General features: G+C 40.9%; 1 protein-coding gene across 1 annotated transcript in view; it reads left to right on the top strand.

The window, feature by feature from the left end:
* Positions 1-21,115, top strand: part of PCDH11X (protocadherin 11 X-linked) — a 389,119-nt gene that overhangs the window by 21,786 nt on the left and 346,218 nt on the right. The window contains exon 3 of the mRNA XM_054388497.1: positions 2,997-5,483. Coding sequence (XP_054244472.1) covers positions 2,997-5,483 — 2,487 coding nt within the window. The remainder of the gene's footprint in view (positions 1-2,996; positions 5,484-21,115) is intronic.

Here is a 21,115-nt window from a genome sequence, read left to right as displayed (position 1 = left end):
CAGTTTCTTTATTTCAGAGACTGCTGTGTGCAGCACTGAAAAGGATGTCATGAAAACTGCATGAGGTAACAGAGTTGCTTATTACCCTGATGAAGAATCTTGATGAAGGCCAGAGCCTCTTAAAACTGATTCTGGCTCTGTGATGGGCATAACTTTGTTTTGCTTCAAATAGTTTGGTTGAAATATTGAACTGTCTTTTTAGATGAGTAAAGTCAACCTGTTTTGTTTGTAGCTCACATCCTTATGCAGTGCTGGTGATAATCACGTAGCAGATTAGTTTTGCCAGTCAATGATTTAAGTGGCAAAAGGTAGTAATTAAATGTTAATTGTCTGGTGTGCTTTCTCTGTGGACTCATGCCCTTCCTAGTGTGAACCAAAGCTGCAGGTCACTGCAATCCTGTGGCAGCTGAGGTACAGTTCAGTCCAAATAACAATCTGACCCTAATGGGAAATCTCACTTTACTGAGGTCCTATTGATGATGGAACCATTCACTTCAACATCAAGGATTTCATCCCGAAGGTTCTTTATCTTTCTCTCAGAATGTTTACTTCTCAATTTCCTCACTCTTTTATTAGAGAATTACATATTTATGATCTTAAAAACGTGGTACTTGAATGTTTCAGCTTTTTTTGAAGTGTTTAGAATGGGAGAAGTGTCCCTTTTTAGAAAGTTGAAATGCAGCATAATGGCACATTTCACCTGATCCCTTAGACAACATGAAACAGGCTTACTTGAATTGAGAGAAAGGATCATTTTCTGTAACTGATTTTGGGTTTTTTTATGGTTTAGAAGGTGTATAAGCCTGCACTGATACTCAGATCCTATTTCTTCCCTTAGAAATCAAGCTTTAATAATTAACTTGGAAGACATCTTTGCTTTCTTTTCTGTTTCTCTGGTAGTTTGTGACTAGTGAAAGGGAACTAAAGCTCTGTATATCAAACTCCTGTGCTATAATGAAAAATATCATTCCCATGCTTGACAGCTAAAGGAAAGCAGAAGTGCGTATGCATATGTATAGCTGCATGTATTCAGAGTCTATATAAAGGGTTTGTTGTAGCTGTGGGATCTAATGACAGAATAATCAGTGCCCATCTGTCAACTTGTGTACAAATAAAGAACTAAAAGATAGCTGACAGGGTTTTTTTCCTCTAGCTTATGTTTGTTTGTTGTAGTGTTGTTTTTTCTGGGAGCCTATGGTAATGCGTAGAATGTATAATTCAGCATTTCTCAGTAATTATTAAATTTGTGGGAAATACCTGCTAGCCAAACTGGACATGAAGAGAAAACTCATGCTCCACATGAATTCATGAAGAGATCAGCATAGAATTGCCATTCTGAAATTGGTTCCAAATCTAGATCTTTATTTAGGAATTATTTGCAAGGCTTAGATCCTCATATGCCTTCTGCTAAAGAAGCTGAAGTTATCTTTTGTCAGGTCACCTCAGACTGTTCCTGGTTGCAACTGAATCAACATCACAAACACTATGCAAGTGGCACAGTAGATTTTTAAATAGAGATGAATAGTTCTTTGCCATGAAATAAGTGATTATTCATGGAGGGCCAGATTCTGGCTTTGACAAAAAACAAATCAGTGAAAGAATCTGGCCTTGCACAGGAGGAGACCTATAAATGCATTCACTCAGTAGTAGCTAGCAAGATGCAAGGAGCACAGATCTTTTGTAACTAAGGAGGAAAAAAGATGGAACCTTGCACCCTGGGAACACTTTCTTTCCCTTTGGTCTGAAGTGTCTCAAACCAGTTCAGAACACAGATGCAATTGCTTGAGTAAAGAGGAAAGCTGAGTGCAAGAAATGGAGCAGGAGCAAGGCTCGATGCAGTTGTCCATTGTAACAAATGTGACAACTAAAAAGAATATCCTAGTTAGTCAGCATTATTGATACCTGCTTTTCCTGGTCACCCTATTCATTCAGCTTTCGTGATCTGCATTCTAGCTCTGCCCTTATGGAAGATACAGCTGGAAAACTGCCTTTACATCCTTTCTTCCTCTCAAGGGTCAGAGATGAGGAAAGAGGGTAATTGTGTTGCTCATAATCCCTGCTTTTCTGAAGAGCCAGCAGAAGAGGGAATTCAGTTCTAGATTCCAATCTTTATTTTAGCAGCCTGTTCTAGCAACAGCAGTATTTTAAAAGAAGCCACGGCTGTGCAATGCATAGCTTTATTTGCAGTTCCACGGGCCTATGGTGGTCCACAAGCTCCATGAAAAGATTTGGTTATTTTCAAACTCATCTTGTAGTTCTATGCTAGTTGTTGAAATGAGAGGAGATCTATTCTCACTGGGGTTGTAATTTTCACTACAAATACAAAATATATGAAACAAAGGAGGAGATAGTTTAATGAAGTTAAATTGATATTTCTAATAGGCGGTTGTGATGTAGCTTTGTCTGTACCACCTAAGACCTGAATTATGTAGTAAGCCCCTTTTCATGGTTGCAGATCATGTCCAGGGTTGCCTATCAGACAGTGCCTTCATCTTCTTTTCCTTGAACCTGAATATTGCTTCAGACCCTCCAGTGCATGCATATTGTTGCCTTTCAATGTGAATGAACTTTGGCTTTATTCCTCTTCTCCATGCTCACTCACATGAAAGAGAAGCCAAATTACATCTGTCCATGAATTTAATAACTCTTCTGTAGAAATAGAGAATAAAGAAACACAAACAAAGAAACAAACAAAACAAACAAAAAACTCCACAAGGCTACCCCCTGAAACTACCACTGCTGTGCCCCTCAACGGCTTTTCCAAAAGTAGCCATTTCTTCCCATGTTTGCCCAGTAGCTTTCTTAAGGCCCTGGAAATGAAAGCTAAATTAAAGGTAAATATCTAAGAGTAGATTCCTATATACAGTGTGCATATATAAGTGAATATTCCAGGATGCTTTCACAACATTACTGAGATGTTTTTCTGTTTAAAGCTACCTCCAACCTAAACTGTGTTCTGTACCTGCAATCTAAAGTGTGTTCTCTCTATCTTGTAGGGTCAAAACGTGTTTGGTCTTGATATAATTGAGACACCTGAGGGAGATAAGTGGCCTCAACTTATTGTCCAGCAGATCCTGGACAGGGAACAGAAGGATACCTATGTGATGAAAATTAAAGTTGAAGATGGTGGAAGCCCTCCAAGGTCTAGCACTGCCATCCTGCAGGTCACAGTGACTGATGTGAATGACAACCGCCCGGTGTTCAAGGAGAATGACATTGAAGTTAGTGTTCCAGAAAATGCTCCAGTGGGCACCTCTGTTTCTCAGCTCCATGCCACTGATGCAGACCTGGGCTCAAATGCACAAATCCACTTCTATTTCAGCAACCAGCTCTCCAGTCTGGCCAAGAGGCTCTTTGCCATCGATAACACCACTGGCCTCATCACTATACAAGAACCACTAGACAGGGAGGAATCTCCTGTCCACAAATTAACCGTTTTGGCCAGTGATGGCAGCTCCACTCCATCGAGAGCTACAGTGACCGTGAACGTCACAGACATCAACGACAACGTCCCATCCATAGACACGAGGTACATCATCAACCCTGTGAACGGCACGGTGCTTCTGTCCGAGAAGGCTCCCCTCAACACCAAAATCGCCCTGATCACCGTCATGGACAAGGACGCTGACCTGAACGGGAAGGTGACTTGTTTTACGGATCACGATGTCCCTTTCAGGCTGAAGCCGGTGTTTGATAACCAGTTCCTCCTGGAGACAGCCACCTTTCTAGATTATGAAGCCACACGGGAATATGCCATTAAAATAGTGGCTTCGGATTCGGGGAAGCCTCCCTTGAACCAGTCTGCAATGCTCCTGATCAAAATCAAAGACGAAAATGACAACGCCCCAGTCTTCACACAGCCCGTCATAGGCCTTTCCATCCCCGAAAACAACGCTCCTGGCACTCAGCTGACCAAGATAAGCGCTACGGACGCTGACAGTGGGCGCAATGCTGAGATCAGCTACATCCTGGGTTCTGATGCACCCCCTATCTTTAACCTTGACCGCCGTACAGGCATTCTGACAGCAGTGAGAAAGCTGGACAGAGAAAAGCAAGACAGGTACTCCTTTAGTGTGCTGGCTAAGGATAATGGGATGCCACCCTTGCAGACCAACGCTACTGTGACAGTGTCAGTCCTGGACCAGAACGATAACAGTCCTGCCTTCACACATAATGAATATAATTTCTATGTGCCAGAAAACTTACCCATGTATGGCACAGTGGGGCTTATCACAGTTACAGATGCTGACTCAGGAGAGAATGCTGCAGTCACTCTGTCTATATTAAATGGTAGAGATAATTTCATTATAGATCCCCTTACTGGTGTCATAAGACCTAATATTACCTTTGATAGGGAACAGCAGGGGTCATACACTTTCCAGGTGAAAGCTGTGGATGGTGGAAGACTGCAGCGTTCCTCAACTGCCAAAGTGACCATCAATGTTGTTGATGTAAATGACAACAGGCCTGTTTTTGTCACTCCTTCCTCTAATTATTCGTATGAGTTGGTTCCAACATCCACCAGTCCAGGGTCTGTAGTTACTAAAGTCTTTGCAGTTGATAATGACACAGGAATGAATGCAGAACTCCGCTATAGCATCATAGGTGGGAACTCCAGGGGCTTGTTTACAATTGACCAATTGACAGGCAATATTACTTTGAAGGAGAAGGTAATTACATCAGATCATGGCTTGCACAGGCTAGTGATAAAAGTCAATGACCTAGGACAGCCAGAGTCTCTTTATACCATTGCTCTTGTGCATTTATTTGTGAACGAGACAGTCACCAACAGCTCCTATGTGCAAGAGCTAGTGCGCAGGAACATGGAAACTCCAGTGGGCCAAAACGTTGGGGATGGTGAGATAACCCCACAAACCAATGATTATGTCAAGATCATCATTGCCATTATTGCAGGCACCATGACAGTGATTCTGGTGATTTTTGTTACTGCTTTAGTACGCTGCCGCCAGACACCTAGGCACAAGGTTGTCCAAAAAAACAAGCAGAATGGCGAATGGGTTTCTCCAAACCAAGAGAACAGGCAGATCAAGAAAAAGAAGAAGAAGAAGAAGCGCTCTCCAAAAAGTCTCCTCCTCAACTTTGTGACTATTGAAGAATCTAAGCCTGATGATCCTGGCCATGAGCACATAAATGGCACTTTAGACATTCCTGTCGAGCTCGAAGAACAGACTATGGGAAAATATAACTGGGCCACCACACCGACCACATTTAAGCCTGACAGCCCAGACTTAGCAAAGCACTACAAGTCTGCTTCACCGCAGCCTACCTTTCAAATTAAACCTGAGACTCCTGTACCCCCCAAGAAGCACCATGTCATTCAGGAACTGCCTCTAGATAACACCTTTGTGGTGGGCTGTGACTCAATTTCCAAGTGCTCATCAAGCAGCTCGGACCCTTACAGTGTTTCTGAATGCAGCTGTCAAGGAGGCTTCAAGACCCCAGGCCCCATACACACCAGACAGGTAACAGAAATTTTCAGGTGCTCTCTTTCTCCTTCTTTGGTCAGTCCTGTAACTCTAGCTACTGCCACATAGCTTTTGCTGCCAGGATTTGGAAAGGGCGCATCTGATGGAGGCATTGGCCAGTAAGCGATGTGAGGTTGCTGAGCGTTCAGGGAGGAAGTGGAAGCAGCCTGCTGGCTGCAGGGACGCCGAGCCGGGAGCTGCGGCATCGGTGGGCACTGCTGCCTGCAGGTGGCACTGTGGCACTTCTCGCGTCCCCGCAGCACCCAGAGCGGCTCCGGCGGGCGGGCAGGGCTGGCGGTGCTGTCCTGCGTGGTGTGTGCTCCAGAGCTGAAGCCTTCCAGGCCAGGTTGAAGGCAGCAGAGCTTTGCAGGAGTTGATAAGTGATTGTTAATGTTAATGGAGTCTAGAACTGCAGCCTTCATTTGGGCATAGCTTTAGTCCAAGGTCTCAAAAGTGGGCAAGGATTTTCCGTTGGGAATGTCAGTGCCATTTTCAGCCTGGAGGCAGGCTGGAGTCCTTCAGCCTGGGGCATGGCACAGCTGACAGGCAAACGCAAGGGCAAAGGAGAAGCATCGGTATAATTTCTCTCAGTTACTTGCTGCTCTGCCTGATAAACCAGATACTAACTAACCAGGAATTCAGGACAGGAAAGGAAATGTCTAAAGAATCCTCAGCTTAAAATTAAAACCAAAACCAAATTGAGACCAAAGCACTTTTTGTAGTTTTCAAGACACTACAGAAGGACATTAGGGCACGGGAAACTGACACCCATGTCTATCTATCTTCTGGATACTTCGGCTAATAATAAAGCTTTGCTGTTTGTTTGCTTACTTCTCTTTCTTCACAAATAACATGGTTTCCAGTGAAATAGTTTTCCAGTTAAGTTTTCGTGGACCAAGGAATTAATCATGAAAGAAACAAGTATTTCAGGAGAGAAAAAATCCTCAGCATGGCTAAGTCTGTTAGACTTTTTCCACCAAGTGAGGTCTGGATTGTTTTTTCCTGTGGGCTTTGTTTTATTACAAGAACAGTGGTCACACAGTGTGCCTGAAAAAAGCTGCTTATTCAAGGCAGTCACCATATTTTTGAAAACTGCAGGATGGGTTTCTTTTAATCTATCCTATTCCCCCTTCTAACTGTGTGGCAGTCTGTATCACTCTGCTCTATAAAAATGTCATCTTTTCCTGAGGTGCATTAACAGAAAAACTGAAGGAAAAAGAGAAGATTTTTTTGTACCTCAAAGACATGACAGCACTGCAAAATGTATAGCTTGCTGAGATATGAACGTTTTCTGTTAAAGGTACTTGAATGTGTTAATTTAAATCACACATTAGAAAAGCTTCTTGCTAGTTTGTTCTCTGTTTGACCTCTCGTAATTCTGAGGAGAGTGCTGCATTTCTGTAGGCCTGATCTGAGTGATTTTGCAGTTGAGTTCTGGTACAGTTCCTCTGAGCCAAAAAGGTTCTTCCATTGTCTGCTCAAATGCACTTTGTCATGCAGTAATGCTGCTAACAAAGAAAGCAAGCTCCTGACTTTAAGTTTTCACTGACATAGTTCTCCCATCAGAAGGGGCTTTTAGAGTAGAAGGGAAAGCAGTTCTCTTGGAGAAAAGAGCATTTTCTTTTCTCTTTGCCTTAAAGGTCAATGACAGGGTTTTCCTATCTGAAAGAGCAAAATAGAAGTGTTTGGAGTTTTTTGACATTCATTACCTGATTTTGGCCTATCTTCATACACTGTAGCTGAAATTATAGTAGTGTGATGTACAAAATATAGCAAAAAGAGATTAAGGTTCCTGTTTGTATTGATCTCTGTTGAATCTACAGCTATCCTTCTTTTAAGATGACTATTGCTGTATGAAAGTGATAATACTGTTAGAGAAAGGGTAACTACTTACTATCAATGGTCCTTTACATTTATGTGAAAACAACATTTACCTTGAAACATGAGAATTCACATTTTTATTACTTTCTTAAATAAAAGTAATGTCATTAGTGCATTCAGTTACATAAGCTGGGCAAGAAAGGCCATTGTGTTAAATGCTTGGTCTTGAACTGTGGTCACCAAGGCAGAATTGTGTTTCCTGATAAGGAAAAGCAAGCAAAGTCTTCCTTAAACTTCTACAGATCTTATAAAAGTCAGTCTTACTCCTAGCCTCCTTTTCTACATTGTAGTCTGGGTAGTTTTATCTCCTGTAGGACTGTAGAAGGTGGCTCAGAACAGACTAACTTGGAGTTGTCACCATTAGCCATCAGTGAAACGAAACAAACAAATAAGCTTCTGCCAGGGTGCTTCAGATGATGTCCCACCATGCTCCAGCCTCCAAGGCCAACAGAAATTTGTGATTAGTGGTGCATTTGTGTGATGTTCTCTCGGAATTTGTAGTGAACTGGAGGACAACCTGGAAAATTGAAGTTCAGTTAGAAAGGGAGATGTGCTGATTTGAAAACTGAAAATAAGATGTCTAATCTGAGACAAACCACTGTACCTTGTCACTGTGATGCAGTCCTTGCACAAAAGCTCTCTCAAGAAGGCTGAAGGTGGTAGTGTTCACTGGGAAAATATCCCTCCAGTTTCTACTAGGTGCTGATATTAATAGGACCACACACTGCAGCTGCTCTTACTGTTGTCTGTGCAAGACTTTCTACTCAGACTTTTGAAACAACATGGAGTTAAAGCTAAAAATACCAAGTTTTCTTTTGAAGCTCTGAATTTTGTGTATCTCTGAATGGTATTGATTCAGGTCTTTAAAGAAAGGAAGTTATGTCTTTGCTTTACTGCTAAATTTGCCCAAATGATCTGTAAAATGACAGAAAGCGATGATAACAGTTGTGCTCAAAAAGCATGCAAGAGAAGATGCAAAGGTTTTACTACTAAAATCCCCCAAAAATCTCCTTAGTGGTCATGGGGAAGTAAAAACAGCACTGCTACAGCTGAAATTTTTACAGAGAAGGAATCAGGGAGAGGCTCCTGGTGTAGCTGGGGATACCATGAACCAGGAAATATGGGAAGTTAATGAGAGAAAAGTATGGTCCTAACATAATGTCCCCAAAGAGAGAGATCAAACTTCTGTTGTGCTTGTGTGTGGAAGGGACAAGGGAAAGAGGTTCATGGATTCATAGAAGGGGTTGGATTAGAAAGAGCCTTAAAGATCAACCAGTTCCACCCCCCTGCACTTGGTCGCACAGGAAGGGTCTAGTGACCTTTTGGCTTGTCACTTTAAGGTTAAGAACAGGCTTTTCCTTGTGTGCTACTGAAGCCATGTGCGTGCTCATGAAAGCAGCACCTGTGCTGCTGCTGGAGCTGCGAGGTGCCGTCACGCTCTGGCTCTGTGATTACATGCTTCTGGTGGTTCTCTCTGCTTCCCAGTGCACTTGGGTCTGCATGCTCATTTAGCTCCACTGCAAGCACTATACCATCGTGGGGAGGTTGCTGAGGGAGTGAACAGGCATGCAGATTGATTTTTCTCATATTTACTAATGCTTTATTTGATTTGTAGTTGCCAGGGCTCTGTCATCTGTGAATGTATCCATGCTTGTGAACAGAAATTTCGGATGACATAGTGATCTCTGCTAAACAAATCTGATTTGAGGTAGCCAAAACCTGACTGGAGATAGCCATTATATCCCTTCCAGAAATCTGAATGGGGAGTAGACCTCATTTACAACACAGTGCATTTTGGGGCACTGCTGTCTCAATTCTATGACTCTGACTGATCAGCAGCCTCTTAGACCTGCTTACAGTTACAGTATATTTGGGTTTCTGATTTGAAATGTGGTGAAATGTCGTCAGGGCTTTCTACTCACTATGAGAACGCTGTGTGTAGGATGTGAGATGAAAGAATATTGCACTGCTCCTCAAACTAATAGTTCTGAAAACTCACCTGCTGCATCAAGTTTTAGCTGCAGGATTTACTGTTTTGTTTAATCAGGGTAAGCCCAGTGAGTTTAGTGTGCTGCAGTCAGCAGCAGCCAGTGTGATGCTTCTGCTGTGTCAAAGGATATAGAGTAACAGTGGCACTTTGCATTGATACAGAGCAAATTACTCAGCGTTTTTGTTTTAAATCTCAGTAAAATAGCCGTTGGTATAAGCCCATCCTAAAAGCTGTTTCAAAATTGCTCACTAGGATTCTAAATATTCTTGTTATTTTCTCTTAATTTCTCTTAATGTCCTGATGCTGGTAGCTCTGGTGTGGTGCCATGTGAATACATTTCAGAACCCCTGAAACTGCCATCTGAGGGAAAGATTTCTAACTGCAGAGTAACTGAAAGTCTAGTGGACCAGAAGTTAATGAGTAGCTACTTAAATGTACACTACTACTGGAGTAAAGCCAATTAATAAAATGCTTTTCTTCTGTGGAATGCTGTGAAGAAAAGATTACTCAGAATTGTTGTTTTAGTATGTATCTTTCACAGGAAAAGCATGGGGAAACATATCTGGAAAGTGCTCCCCTTGTCATATAGTAGAGGACAAAACCAGAGTACAAATGGGAAGTAAAAAAAAAAAAAAAAAGGAAATGTGTGTGAAGAAAAAAAGATTTTGAATATGACACTGAAGTAAAAAACTAATTGTGAGAAACAAAGCTTTATGGATTGAATTTATTCTGAGGTTGGTACATGAAGTTCCAGGACTAATAACGGATGGGCTTTATGCAAGCCAGAATGATGTGCAACTTTCTCCAATAGCAGCTTGCCTTGGAGTGGTAACAACATAACATTGCCCAAACATTCACTGCAGTTCACCTTCATTTTCTCTGGGAGACAACTGGAAGGTTTGCTCTTTTCTCTTCATGCCTCAGCTTTGGTTTTTAAATGACCTGTAGTGATAAACTATTGCCAGCAATGCACTCTGCTTTCACTGCAGTGAAGTTTGCACGTTTTCTTTTCCTACTTTCTCCCAAAGGTATTGCATTCATTCATGTACAGTGTCTGGCAATTTCCTGACCAGTGAGTGGGTAGTGTCTGGGTGGCTGTGGGATTGGTAGTGCTTGCTTTCCTGTGAAAGAATTATCAAAAGGGCTTAATGTTTGTGAATTCTTAGGAGTCTAACCCTGATAAATACAGTTTACAAATGCAGGATAAACCTTCAGATCAAAATATTTTATACTTTTAGGAGTGATGCTCTTGGGTAAAGTCTACTAAAACACTGCAGAACATGTTCTTGGGTCTGTGGTAGTCTTCTGATAGCTATAATCTGGCAACCACACTTGGGGTTCCCACCTGATAAAGCAAAAAACCTAAAAGGTAAGAAACCTAGAAGAAGATACAGAGAAACCCTTCTTGTGGCTCCTTGTGTTTCAGCATGTTTGATATGTGTGCATGGATGTGTGCAGATCTTTGCTTGTCTGTAGAAACCTGGGAGGACGCACACACAGCCCAAGTGACCTAGAACCACAGGAGCTCAGTGCTGTTCAAGCCCAAACCAGACAGTTGAGGCGGTAGCAATGTGGAGGCAAATTTGTCAGTGTATGGGGAGGATGCTGCAGGCAAGGGCTGTTCTCATGCTGTTTCTCTGTTTGCCAGCTCTGAAGGCCATCGCAGCTGATGTTATGTACTGAAGTCGTACGTGTACACAATGATGTTAAGCCAGCAAACATGGAAACAAGGAAACAGCACGAGAAAGCCCTTTGTCCTGTCTCGGGGTGCCGAAGAACTTTATCGTCCCATCTCCAGAGGGGTTTGGAAGTGACCATGAACTGTTCAAGCTGCCCTACTGAAAGGTATCAAGGGCAAGAATTTTTTAAAAGGAAAAGACAAAGACATTTTAGTACCTTGTGCTATAGTGTTCTATACCGTAGTTTTGCTAAGAAAAAAGTGATGATGTGACCCACCCTTCTGCACAGCTGCTGATCATGGTACAGCCAGCTTGCTTGTAATCATCTTCTTGTCCCAGAGCTTTCCTTATTTATTTTAGTTGGATTTATTAGGAGCTTTTGTTTCTATAAATATATTAAAAGGGAGCAATAAATTTTATTCACATGTTAAAAAGAGAATGTAAAGTTCTTTATACTCCCTGCATTTAAAAGAGATGAATTATTGTCACTTATAGCACCATTATACATGTTAAGAATTGAGTGTTATTTATATCTGTTCCATGATATCTTTAATGATTATATTGCTGCTATGGATCATAAATAGAATTGATCAAATCACTGCTTTCTCATTTATAGGCACAGTAGTGATAGTAGAAAATGAGTACTTCCTGCTTTCTTAGCCACAATGTTTGTGTAAGAAATGATCACCTTTTAAAGAACTGGAAAGTATTCACTTTTACAAAGAAAATTGAATTTACATTTTGCTTGCTTGCTAATGTCTGTGTAACAGGTGCCATGCTTAACCTTCTGAAATGCTTTTATTTAAAAAAAAAAAAAAATCAAGCCAGTGGCTTGATTTTTTTTTCACTGTTAGCCAGCAATGGGAAAAAATAAAAGGCCTTCTGTTGGTTTTTTTCCAAATGATTTCTCTATGTAGTTAACTTTTTTCCCTCCCATTTATTCTTTTTTCCCTTTACTTTATCATTTTTTATTTAGCACACCTCATTTAAAAAAATATAATTGCCTATCATAGCTTTGTTTGCAGGTTGGTTGCAAGTTCCCATCTCTTGCCCTCCCATTCGAGGCAGTAATGCTTAGTGTGTATCATCTATACTGTTAGAATTTCATATGCAATGAAAATCTATTAGGAAGCAAAGGAGTATAAAGAACCCTTTTTTCTGCACTTATATGAAAACATGTAATATTAGTTTGCTAGAATAAGGTGAAATACAGACACTGCTTTTAACTGGGATGTATAGAATATATATAACTTTCTCTTAAAGGAAAGGTTATGAGTGGTTCATGAGTTAGGCTGCAACATGGAGTTTCTACACATGACTGTATGTTTGATGTAAAAGTATTTATAGGCTTGTACTTAATAATGACATTGCCTCAGTCCTTGGACTACAGAATATCTGCCATGACTGTTGCCTATAGTGTCCTCCACATTTGTTATCTGGCTCTTTTCAAAATGTGTATTTGGCTATTTGATCTGTAAAATAAATTCTATGAATAATGAAGTCTGTATTGTAATTCAGCATATTGTATTGCAGAATGATATCTGTGACTGTTACAAAGAACTTTGCATTTCTGATAATGAAGGCATTGTCTTGGAAAGGAATTGGTATCCGTAAAACAGTTTTTGCTATTCCTGTTTATCACACCCTTACAGCATTTGTGCTTTAAACTAAAGCCCAGCATTTTCAGTGGTTAGACATGCATTGATGATACTGATTGACTCGGTGACACCTTCACCCAGTTCCTTTGGGCTGCAGCTTCATTCCTACCAGAGTAAGGAATTCATTTGAGAAGGTACAGTTTACTGTGACAGATGGGTCCTGCCTATTGCTGCTACAATTGTTTGCTTCTGTGCTTTGTAGGTGGTTGATGGGAAGCATTCAAAGGGTAATAACCCTATGGCCTAGTGGAGTTGTTTGTCAGGAAGACAGCAGGGTTCAGTTTTTGGTTTTGCTTTGGTTTTTGAATCTTCAGGTTTCTGTCCCAAATGATTTCAATGCCTACATCATACCTTTTTAAAACATTGTAGGGTTTTTTTGTTGTGTGTGTGGTTGGTTTTTGTTTTGTTTTTTGAATGGTAAGATTCTAAGTTGAGATACTGGACTAGGTTAATTACCCTAACCTCAAGGATCAATTTTGTCATCTCGAGTGGACAAGTTGATTTGTCCTCAGATTTTTCTCTGGAGTAAAAAGGCATCAATATACTAGAAAAGTATGTCCACGATAGAGTCAGGTTATTTAGTCTTTAGGACTGCACACCCTCTAGAAGTGCCTCCTTTGTTACACTGAGCATGAAGACCACCTTTGTAAGTACCTTTCCAATTTAAATGTGCCAGTTTTGTGCTTGCAGAGAAAAATATTTTTGTGGCATTCCTAGTTCTTTTGCTTTTAGCCTAACTTTGGGTTCTTCCTAGTATTTCACTGGCCATATCCTACTAGTCTATCAATAAATCATGTTAAATTTAAAAAAAAGTTACATGTGTAAAATGAAAGGTACCTCAAATGTTTGGATTATTGGTCCAAATCTCTCTCTTCTGGTTCTCTCATGAGTCAGCACCTGCCAAATACTCTTAAGGGAATGGCCAGCAGCCTTTTAACTGGTTCAGGTTTATGAGTTTCCTTGGATTTGATTTTTATGTTCCTACATCTGAGTATTACTTTTTAAAAAGTAATTCTTTCATAGTCTGACATCAGACTTGTTCAAAGAGCTCATTTCCTTCTGACTGTGAAATGGGTTTATGAAAGCCTGATGTGTACTGACCAAATATCTTTGTGTGCCAAATAGAAATTTCTAGACATCCAGTGATGTGAAGGCTAAACAGAGGCCTGTCAAAAAATTGTATTTTTGGGGCTTTTTAAAATGAGCATTAGCATCCTGAGTCGAAGCTAGGTGTAAATGTGTCCAAGCCAACTCTGTTTCTCCAATGTTTTCACAAACAGAAATACTATTTCCTGACTGCAGAGAAGTCAGAGAAAATGAAGAGCAAAACTCCCTGAGGTGAGCAAATGCTTTTGCAGTTGAAAAGCCATGATGCTTTCTTTGGAATGGTAACCCTGCTTTCCAAGCTACTTTGTCGTGCTTTGGCCTCTGATTGTCGGTATTACACGCTCTCATCTCAGTGAACTTCTCAAGAGACTTCTTCTTTTATGTGGCACACACTGTCACCACTGTCACCAGTTTGTCACAAGTTCAGACAGGTCTGTGGCTGTGGATCAGGTCCTAGAGTCTGGGTGTGATTAGTTGCAGTGCTTTGTGGCTCAGCCAAACACAACAGGTCCTTATTTGCTACCAGTTGTGCAGGGGGGAATCCTATTTCTGCTCTTAGCCCTGCAGTGCCAGCAGACAGAGATGGCTCAGCTTCACTGTTCTGCATCCTGTCACAGTGTCAGTGCCTGGGTTTCACATGGATGTGTGTCTGCTAAGTGCCACTCCATCCCAAACCTGCCCTGGTACCAAGTGAGTCACTCCAAGTGAAAGCTGTAGCACTCAATCTACAGTTTGTTATGTGAAAGCTGCCTATCAGATCAGAAAATGTGCTGGTCTTGGGGGGATTTAAATCCTTCTGAATTTAGCTGAGTGGAGGACTGCTGAAGGGCAGTAGGGAGCTGTCAGGAACAAAGCTGGTTTGTCATGTAAATAGAATATTGTTTTTTTTAACATACACTGAATGCTGCAGGTTTTTTCTGTTAAACATTTTCAGTGATTTCCCATTTGACCATAAAATATATTTATGGTATATGGTCTTAGGTATTATTTGTAAAATCTTTTTAACAAATATTTTTTAATATATATCTTTACTTTCGTATTGAATTACTGAGCACTGTTCCTTTTATGGCTTGTTTATCTATTTCTACAATAAATTTTATTTGAAGATTCTATTTCTGAACCTTATGGAGAAGCACTGTTTTTGAATACACCTCTGGTCGGTTTGCTTAATGCATGCACACCATCAAAGCTGTACATGTACTGATAGGTTTTACAGTGGTTAGGAGCTGTAGTTATTAAAATAACTGTACCACGCAGAAAGGATCACCAAGCTTGCTCGAGGAATCTGTCTTAAGAAGTCTCCTTCTTTCAAATCCCCACACTCCTTTGCCATACATTTCTTTTGCCTACATTCTCTTCAAAGAAATCAGCTGTGAGGAATTCCAAGAGTGGCACATCTTCAATAAGGTTTCCATAGGTGTGAGTGCTTACACAGTTTTTAGAGCTAGGGAGCGTGAGAGGTGGTGCTCTCCTATCTGTCTCTCTCTGTGTATGTGTTCTGTGTGCACGTGTGTACAAGGCAAGAGCATGAGGATGTAGAGTGCATTTCTCACCCACCCTGTTAGCAGAGCTGGTAGGCAGTGGATATGACACAGCCTAGAGCCGTAGGTGTGTGCTTGTCTCAGTGCCCAAGGTATCTTGCACAGACAGGTAGCCAAGCACTGAGGTTTTCACTGGACCGCGTTATTCTGGAATGCTGGAAGGTCGATCGTCCCTTCTAAGAATGTGCTGACTTCTCACCGGCTTTTGATCAAGTTAACTTGGAGTTATGATCTGCAGGGGGTTGAATTCCAGTGTGTTCTCTCACTATTTAACTTTCACTCATCTCAGCACTGTCTGCTGTTGTTCCAAATCGCCATTTTTCCTGATGTATAGACTCCTTCTCCTGAATCTTGCCCCTGAAAATGTCATGGAACAGACGTTTCTGTATTTCCTCCAGATCATGAGCCTCTGCTTAGCCCATAGACAGACACCTGAACATCAGATTCAGTTACTTATATTCATACAGATGGATATCAAGTAAGCGTGTTATCAGGAATTTTTTACTACTGGTTATGTGATCTCTTTTAAATAGGTTTTATTCATTTGTACTTACGATGGTTTTTGTTTTTATGGAAAGTGTTCATTAAAGCTCAAATAACTTATTTCCAATAAAAATGAATGATGATATCAAAGCTAGGAGGTTTGATTTCCCATTACTGAATTGCAGCCAAAAATTACGAGCTGGATTTGAGTCTGTTATCTCAGAACTGTTTTCATCCTTCTTCTGCTAAGAGAAGGTGTCCCTGGCTGTCTGATGAACCTCTGCTTATGTTCTGTTTCCTCCTGGGCTGTGATGTTGTTGGACTTTGATATAATCACTGGTCTGACATGAAATCTAAGGCCTTTCCTCAAAAGAATTGCCTTCTTTTGTCTGGAGAGTACAAAATCTTCCCTTCTATCTGTGTGCATCAATAGCAAACAAGTTGCCAGCACATACACACAATGACACTAATTTGGATCCAGAAGGCTCCAGTTACAGATTTCCCCTCACAAAAATACTTTTCCTAGATCTGTGTCTAAACCAGCAGTGTGCTGCTCTATCCTCCCTCTCTCCCTTTCTCTCCTATTTAAAAAGAAAAACCCAACCAGTAAGGGACTAATTCTGGTCTCATACAGACATGAGTGCAGGTGTGCTTCAGATAAGCAATCAGCCCACAGACAGAAGTACTGCAAACAGGTGAATGGAGTTTGAACCTCCTTTCCTCTCAGCTGTTAACAATATTTGAGTAATTGGAAGTAGCCAGGAAAACACTTGCATGTGGTGCCTTAGGCACACTTACTGAGGTGAAGCACTTCAGGGAAAGGAAGATCCTCTCATTCTGACCAAACAGTGCCACAAGCTCTTTTACTGTTATTTTGTATTGAAGAACAGCTTCAATATTTTAAATGTTAAAATCTAAATTATTTACAACTGAATACAAAGTAACTGCCCAATACTTGCTGGCAGAAATTGAACTTCTGGCTTCTTCTAAGAATCGATCTGGATGTTTTGTTCTTTTAAAGAATTAGGTCACAGTAGGGTATACCAAAATGGCTCTCTGGTTGGGAGTGTGCCACTGACAGAGTTGTACTAGAGGATCAGAAGTGGACATTTGGACTTAGACAGATGTGGTGTGGTGGTTTTATTTTGGGGGGATTTGCTGATAAGGTGATTTGTACAAACTTAGCTGCTTAAGTACAAGAAAGCATCTTAAAGTATTGGGAAGAAGCAAATGGAGTTCAACATCAACGCTCATTTTTGCCTCCCCACTTAAATGAAAAACACCTGGCTGTGTCTCAGCTGGGCAGTCCTGTGCATCTCTGGTGATTATCTATGAGCTGAGGCTGCCAAAGTCTGCACAGGCAAGATCATGGGCACCTGAAGGACCTAGGAAGTACTAAAATAGAATGGGATAAGAGAAAAGGAAGATCTTGTCACTGCAGAAGTTTTAGTGTGGTGAGACAGCTCTATCAAAAGCTCGTATGCCACAACAGAGGTCTTTGCAGATGTCATTTTGAGTCACATTCTGATGCTTTCTGTCATACTTTCTTAACTGGATTCATGTAGATTTACTGGTATGGATAAAAGTACCAGAATCATAGACTCACAGAATGGCTCAGGTTGGAAGGGACCTCAGAGATCATCTACTCCAGGCTGGGCGGGGACACCTCTCAACTAGGCTTAGCTGCTCAAGGCCTCATCCAGCCTGGCCTTGAACACACCCAGGGAGGAAGCATCCACAGCCTCCCTGGGCAGCCTGTTCCAGAGTCTCAGCACCCTCCGACTGAGGAACTTCTTCCTCAGCTCCAGTCTAACCCTGCTCTCCCTCAGCTTCAAACCATTCCCCCTTGTCCTGTCTCTAGACACCCTGATGAAAAGTCCCTCTGCAGGTACTGGAAGGCAGCTGCTAGCTTTGAATGCCTGTGCCCGGGACGCCCTGTGCTCACACAAGACTTGCAAAGGCTGGTTGCTGGCAGTTTCTCATGGCTGTAAGGTAAGATGGCTTCCTTCTATTGTTGGCTGACTTTTATTTAATTGTTATAAATTTGTTTCTCTCCTTTTGAAAATTCATGCAGATCATTGCTTTTTGATCTGCAAGCAAAAAAGGAATGCAGCTTAGACTTGAGAATATCTGCTACAATTTTCTTGGTATTTTAACTGGTTGAAATGATTTAATTTCTTAAGTAAAGTACACAAAAGTGCTTGGTATGATTTGCCTTTTTTCCTGTTTAAACTTACCTGAGGTGAAATAACAGTTTTAATGTAACAACAAACTGGCTTCTAGCTTTGTGGCATTTTATTTCTTTAAATATATCTAAAGCAATAAAAAGCAAGTACTTGTGCTTGCAAGTACCCAGTGACAATTACAAAGCCATATAGATCCAGACATTTAGAATTCCACACTATGAAAGCAAAAGCATTTCCTACCTTCTGTTTTCAAAAGCATCTGGTGTGTGTGTGGGGTTAACAAGAAGCTCTCTGTAGGAAACATGCCAAAGAATCAGACTGAAGCTGGGTAAGTGCTTTTCTGTTTTGAGTAAGTGTGTTTGTAAACAAAACTTCAAGAGGGGAGGAAAACATTGAATTATGTTCTCAAGCTTAGCAGAAAGGAGGCAGCAGCTTCTACAGTCTGCTGAGGTTTTGATTGCTATTGATTTCAAACTTGGAAACCAAACTGCTACAATTCCTACAAGAAAGCTTTCTCCCAACTCGTGTTAAGCTCAGAAGACAGCAAAAGCTGCAGCTAAGGGCTGTTGCCACTTGGCAAAGGTCTGCCTGGTATTAGCAGTAGTGGTTAGCATTGTTTTACTTGTTGTTCTGCACTCCATCCCCAGGCAGCTTGAGCTGAGATAATTTTTAGAACTGAGAACAATGGATTTACAAAAAATCCTCCAAGAAAATCCTTTTTCCTTCCTCAGACAGCAGAAAGCTGTTCTTCCAAATACAGATATCTAAGGACTTTTCAGAGGGATGTCCTATTAGATACATTGAAGTAAGGTAATGGATTCTACATGGATCTTTAACTATTTAACTTCTTTTATACCTTGTAGTGCTGTAGAAGCTTATACCAAAACACAGACACAGAACGAAGGTCACTTTGGAACATGTTTCAAATTCCTGTTTTCTGTGCAAGGGATTTTTCTAAGGTATTGATTGCTGTTTAGAAGGATGGCTGAGTGTGTTTTTTAATGCCCCAAAGTAGACTTTAATTTTAATCTAGTAGGTGTACATAGATGTCTCAGCTGAAATCAGAAGTTGTTTGTATAGATCCACTACTTGTTTGCATGAATGAAATGAATTCAGTTTACTTAGAGGTGTTAATATTGTAATTGTGCATTTTTGGTGTAATGCCCAAGAGAACACCATGTTCTGCACACTGGTGTGGCTCATCAGCTTTTGTGTTTGTCTCTATTTCATGCTGTGAGTTTTCAGTTGGGTTCCATCTAGTTCTGCAAGGAAAAACGACGACGTTGCCGTAGAGGTGATTGTTTCACTCACAAAGTTAAACCTGTTCAGGAAGGTTGGATATTAAAACCAGATAGAAATTACAAAATAGTTCTTTCAATGCCAATTAAAAAAGGAAAATGTAGATGGAGGGAACAATATTCTTCTGCTGCTTTGTCTGTATGAGATACTCAGTTCTTAAACAACCTGATTGTGTTCCGGCACCGAGGGTGATTCATTGGTTACAGCCTCTTGCCCTCCTAACACTGCACAGGGCTAAGACAGACACTGCTCAGCTGTTGTAAGGGCTCCAATATCTGTCCTGACAATCCTCTTACAGAATGGCTCTTTGGAATTACCAAATGTCAACATGAGTTCTGAATGGATATGAAAGGAACAGAGTAAATGGGGAGGGGGGCTGGGGGTGTGTGGGAGGGATTGGAAGAGAATGTTTCATTATTCCATTGGCCCTTTTTAACACATTCACTGCTTGAGCTATTTGTTTTTATGATTCCAGATGGTAGCAAGATGCATATAAATGAACAAAATAGAACAAATCAAATCCTTAGCTGGTGTTCAAGAGCAGCTAAGGCTAAGCTTTATTAAATTCACATGAGGATGTGCTAACAGTGGAATTTCACAGAATGAACTGCACTAAGCTTATGCAGGAAGAACATCCATCTTGAGATAGAGGGGAAAATCAACAGTTTTATCATGGTGAAAACCTAGGCACAGCTTTATTTTCAGAAGACATTCACTGCTTGAGTGAAAACTGTCCCTGCAGGACAGAGAGAACCAACATGCACAGCCCATTTGTACTTGCTGAAGGTTCTGAGGGTTTGCTGTTTCCCAGTGGCAAAGCAGAGAACACTTCCAAGACAGTTTCATGCCCTGTGTCAAAGCTGTGCTTCTGTGTTAAAAACTACTGGTCAAAATTTCCTATGGAGGAGTAAATTGTTTTCCTCAGCCCCCTGAAATATATATCCTGCCAATACTTACAGGGTATATTTTATTAGCTTTTCCATTTATTTATGGTTCAAACTGAATTTAATTTAGAAAACTGTATTTGCAAGCCCTGCATCTAAAATGGAGGAAAGAAAAGGCTAAATGATTCATCAGGCTGTTGAGGAGCTGGTCAGGGAAGGGAAGCAATAAATCCAAAGGTGATTTCATATTCCTGTTATATTTCCTTGGCTGTGTTGTCCAGCAATGGTCCCCATACAATACCTTCTGTACCAGATGAGAAGGTGATAGTGTGGGTGGAGATGGATGACTGGAGGAATGTTCACAGCACTGCACAGTACCTGGAGATCCTTTCTCATAAACAAAATGGAAACTCCTCATTGTGAGGCCTGCACAGGTATGCTCTCCACTGGAGGGTGGCCATTCACTATGACTACTGCATTGATAGTCATAGGTAGAGAAATGAAGTAAGAGGTGACATTTACTGCTTGATAAACCAGAAGTGTTCATCAAAGCCACAAATGCAGAATTTACTTGAAGGCTACCTACAGTTAGTCCTGGAAGGCTACCTACAGTTAGTCCTGAAAGTATTAGTCCAATGGTCTATATAAAAAATAATGGCTAGAAAAAGCCTGACAAGTCATAACAGATAGATAACCTTTTCTCATTGTGAAGCCATCCCAAAATAACCACTCTGATTTACCCAGAACTGGTTTCCTTTCCCTGTATCCTACTGATAATCTGAACAAAATAAAAGCCTACTTTTGTATTATTAAGATGAAAAAATTCTGCCAGGGTTTGATAACATTTGAGATGCAGAGGCTGTTACAGGAACATAATGAATATCAAATATATCTACAAAAAGGACTTTTTATCAAGATAAA

Source organism: Indicator indicator, chromosome 17 (genome assembly GCF_027791375.1).
Source record: "Indicator indicator isolate 239-I01 chromosome 17, UM_Iind_1.1, whole genome shotgun sequence".
Classification (NCBI taxonomy): Eukaryota; Metazoa; Chordata; class Aves; order Piciformes; family Indicatoridae; genus Indicator; species Indicator indicator.
The sequence above is the reverse complement of the archived record's forward strand: the minus strand, read 5'-3'. Positions and strand labels throughout refer to the sequence as shown.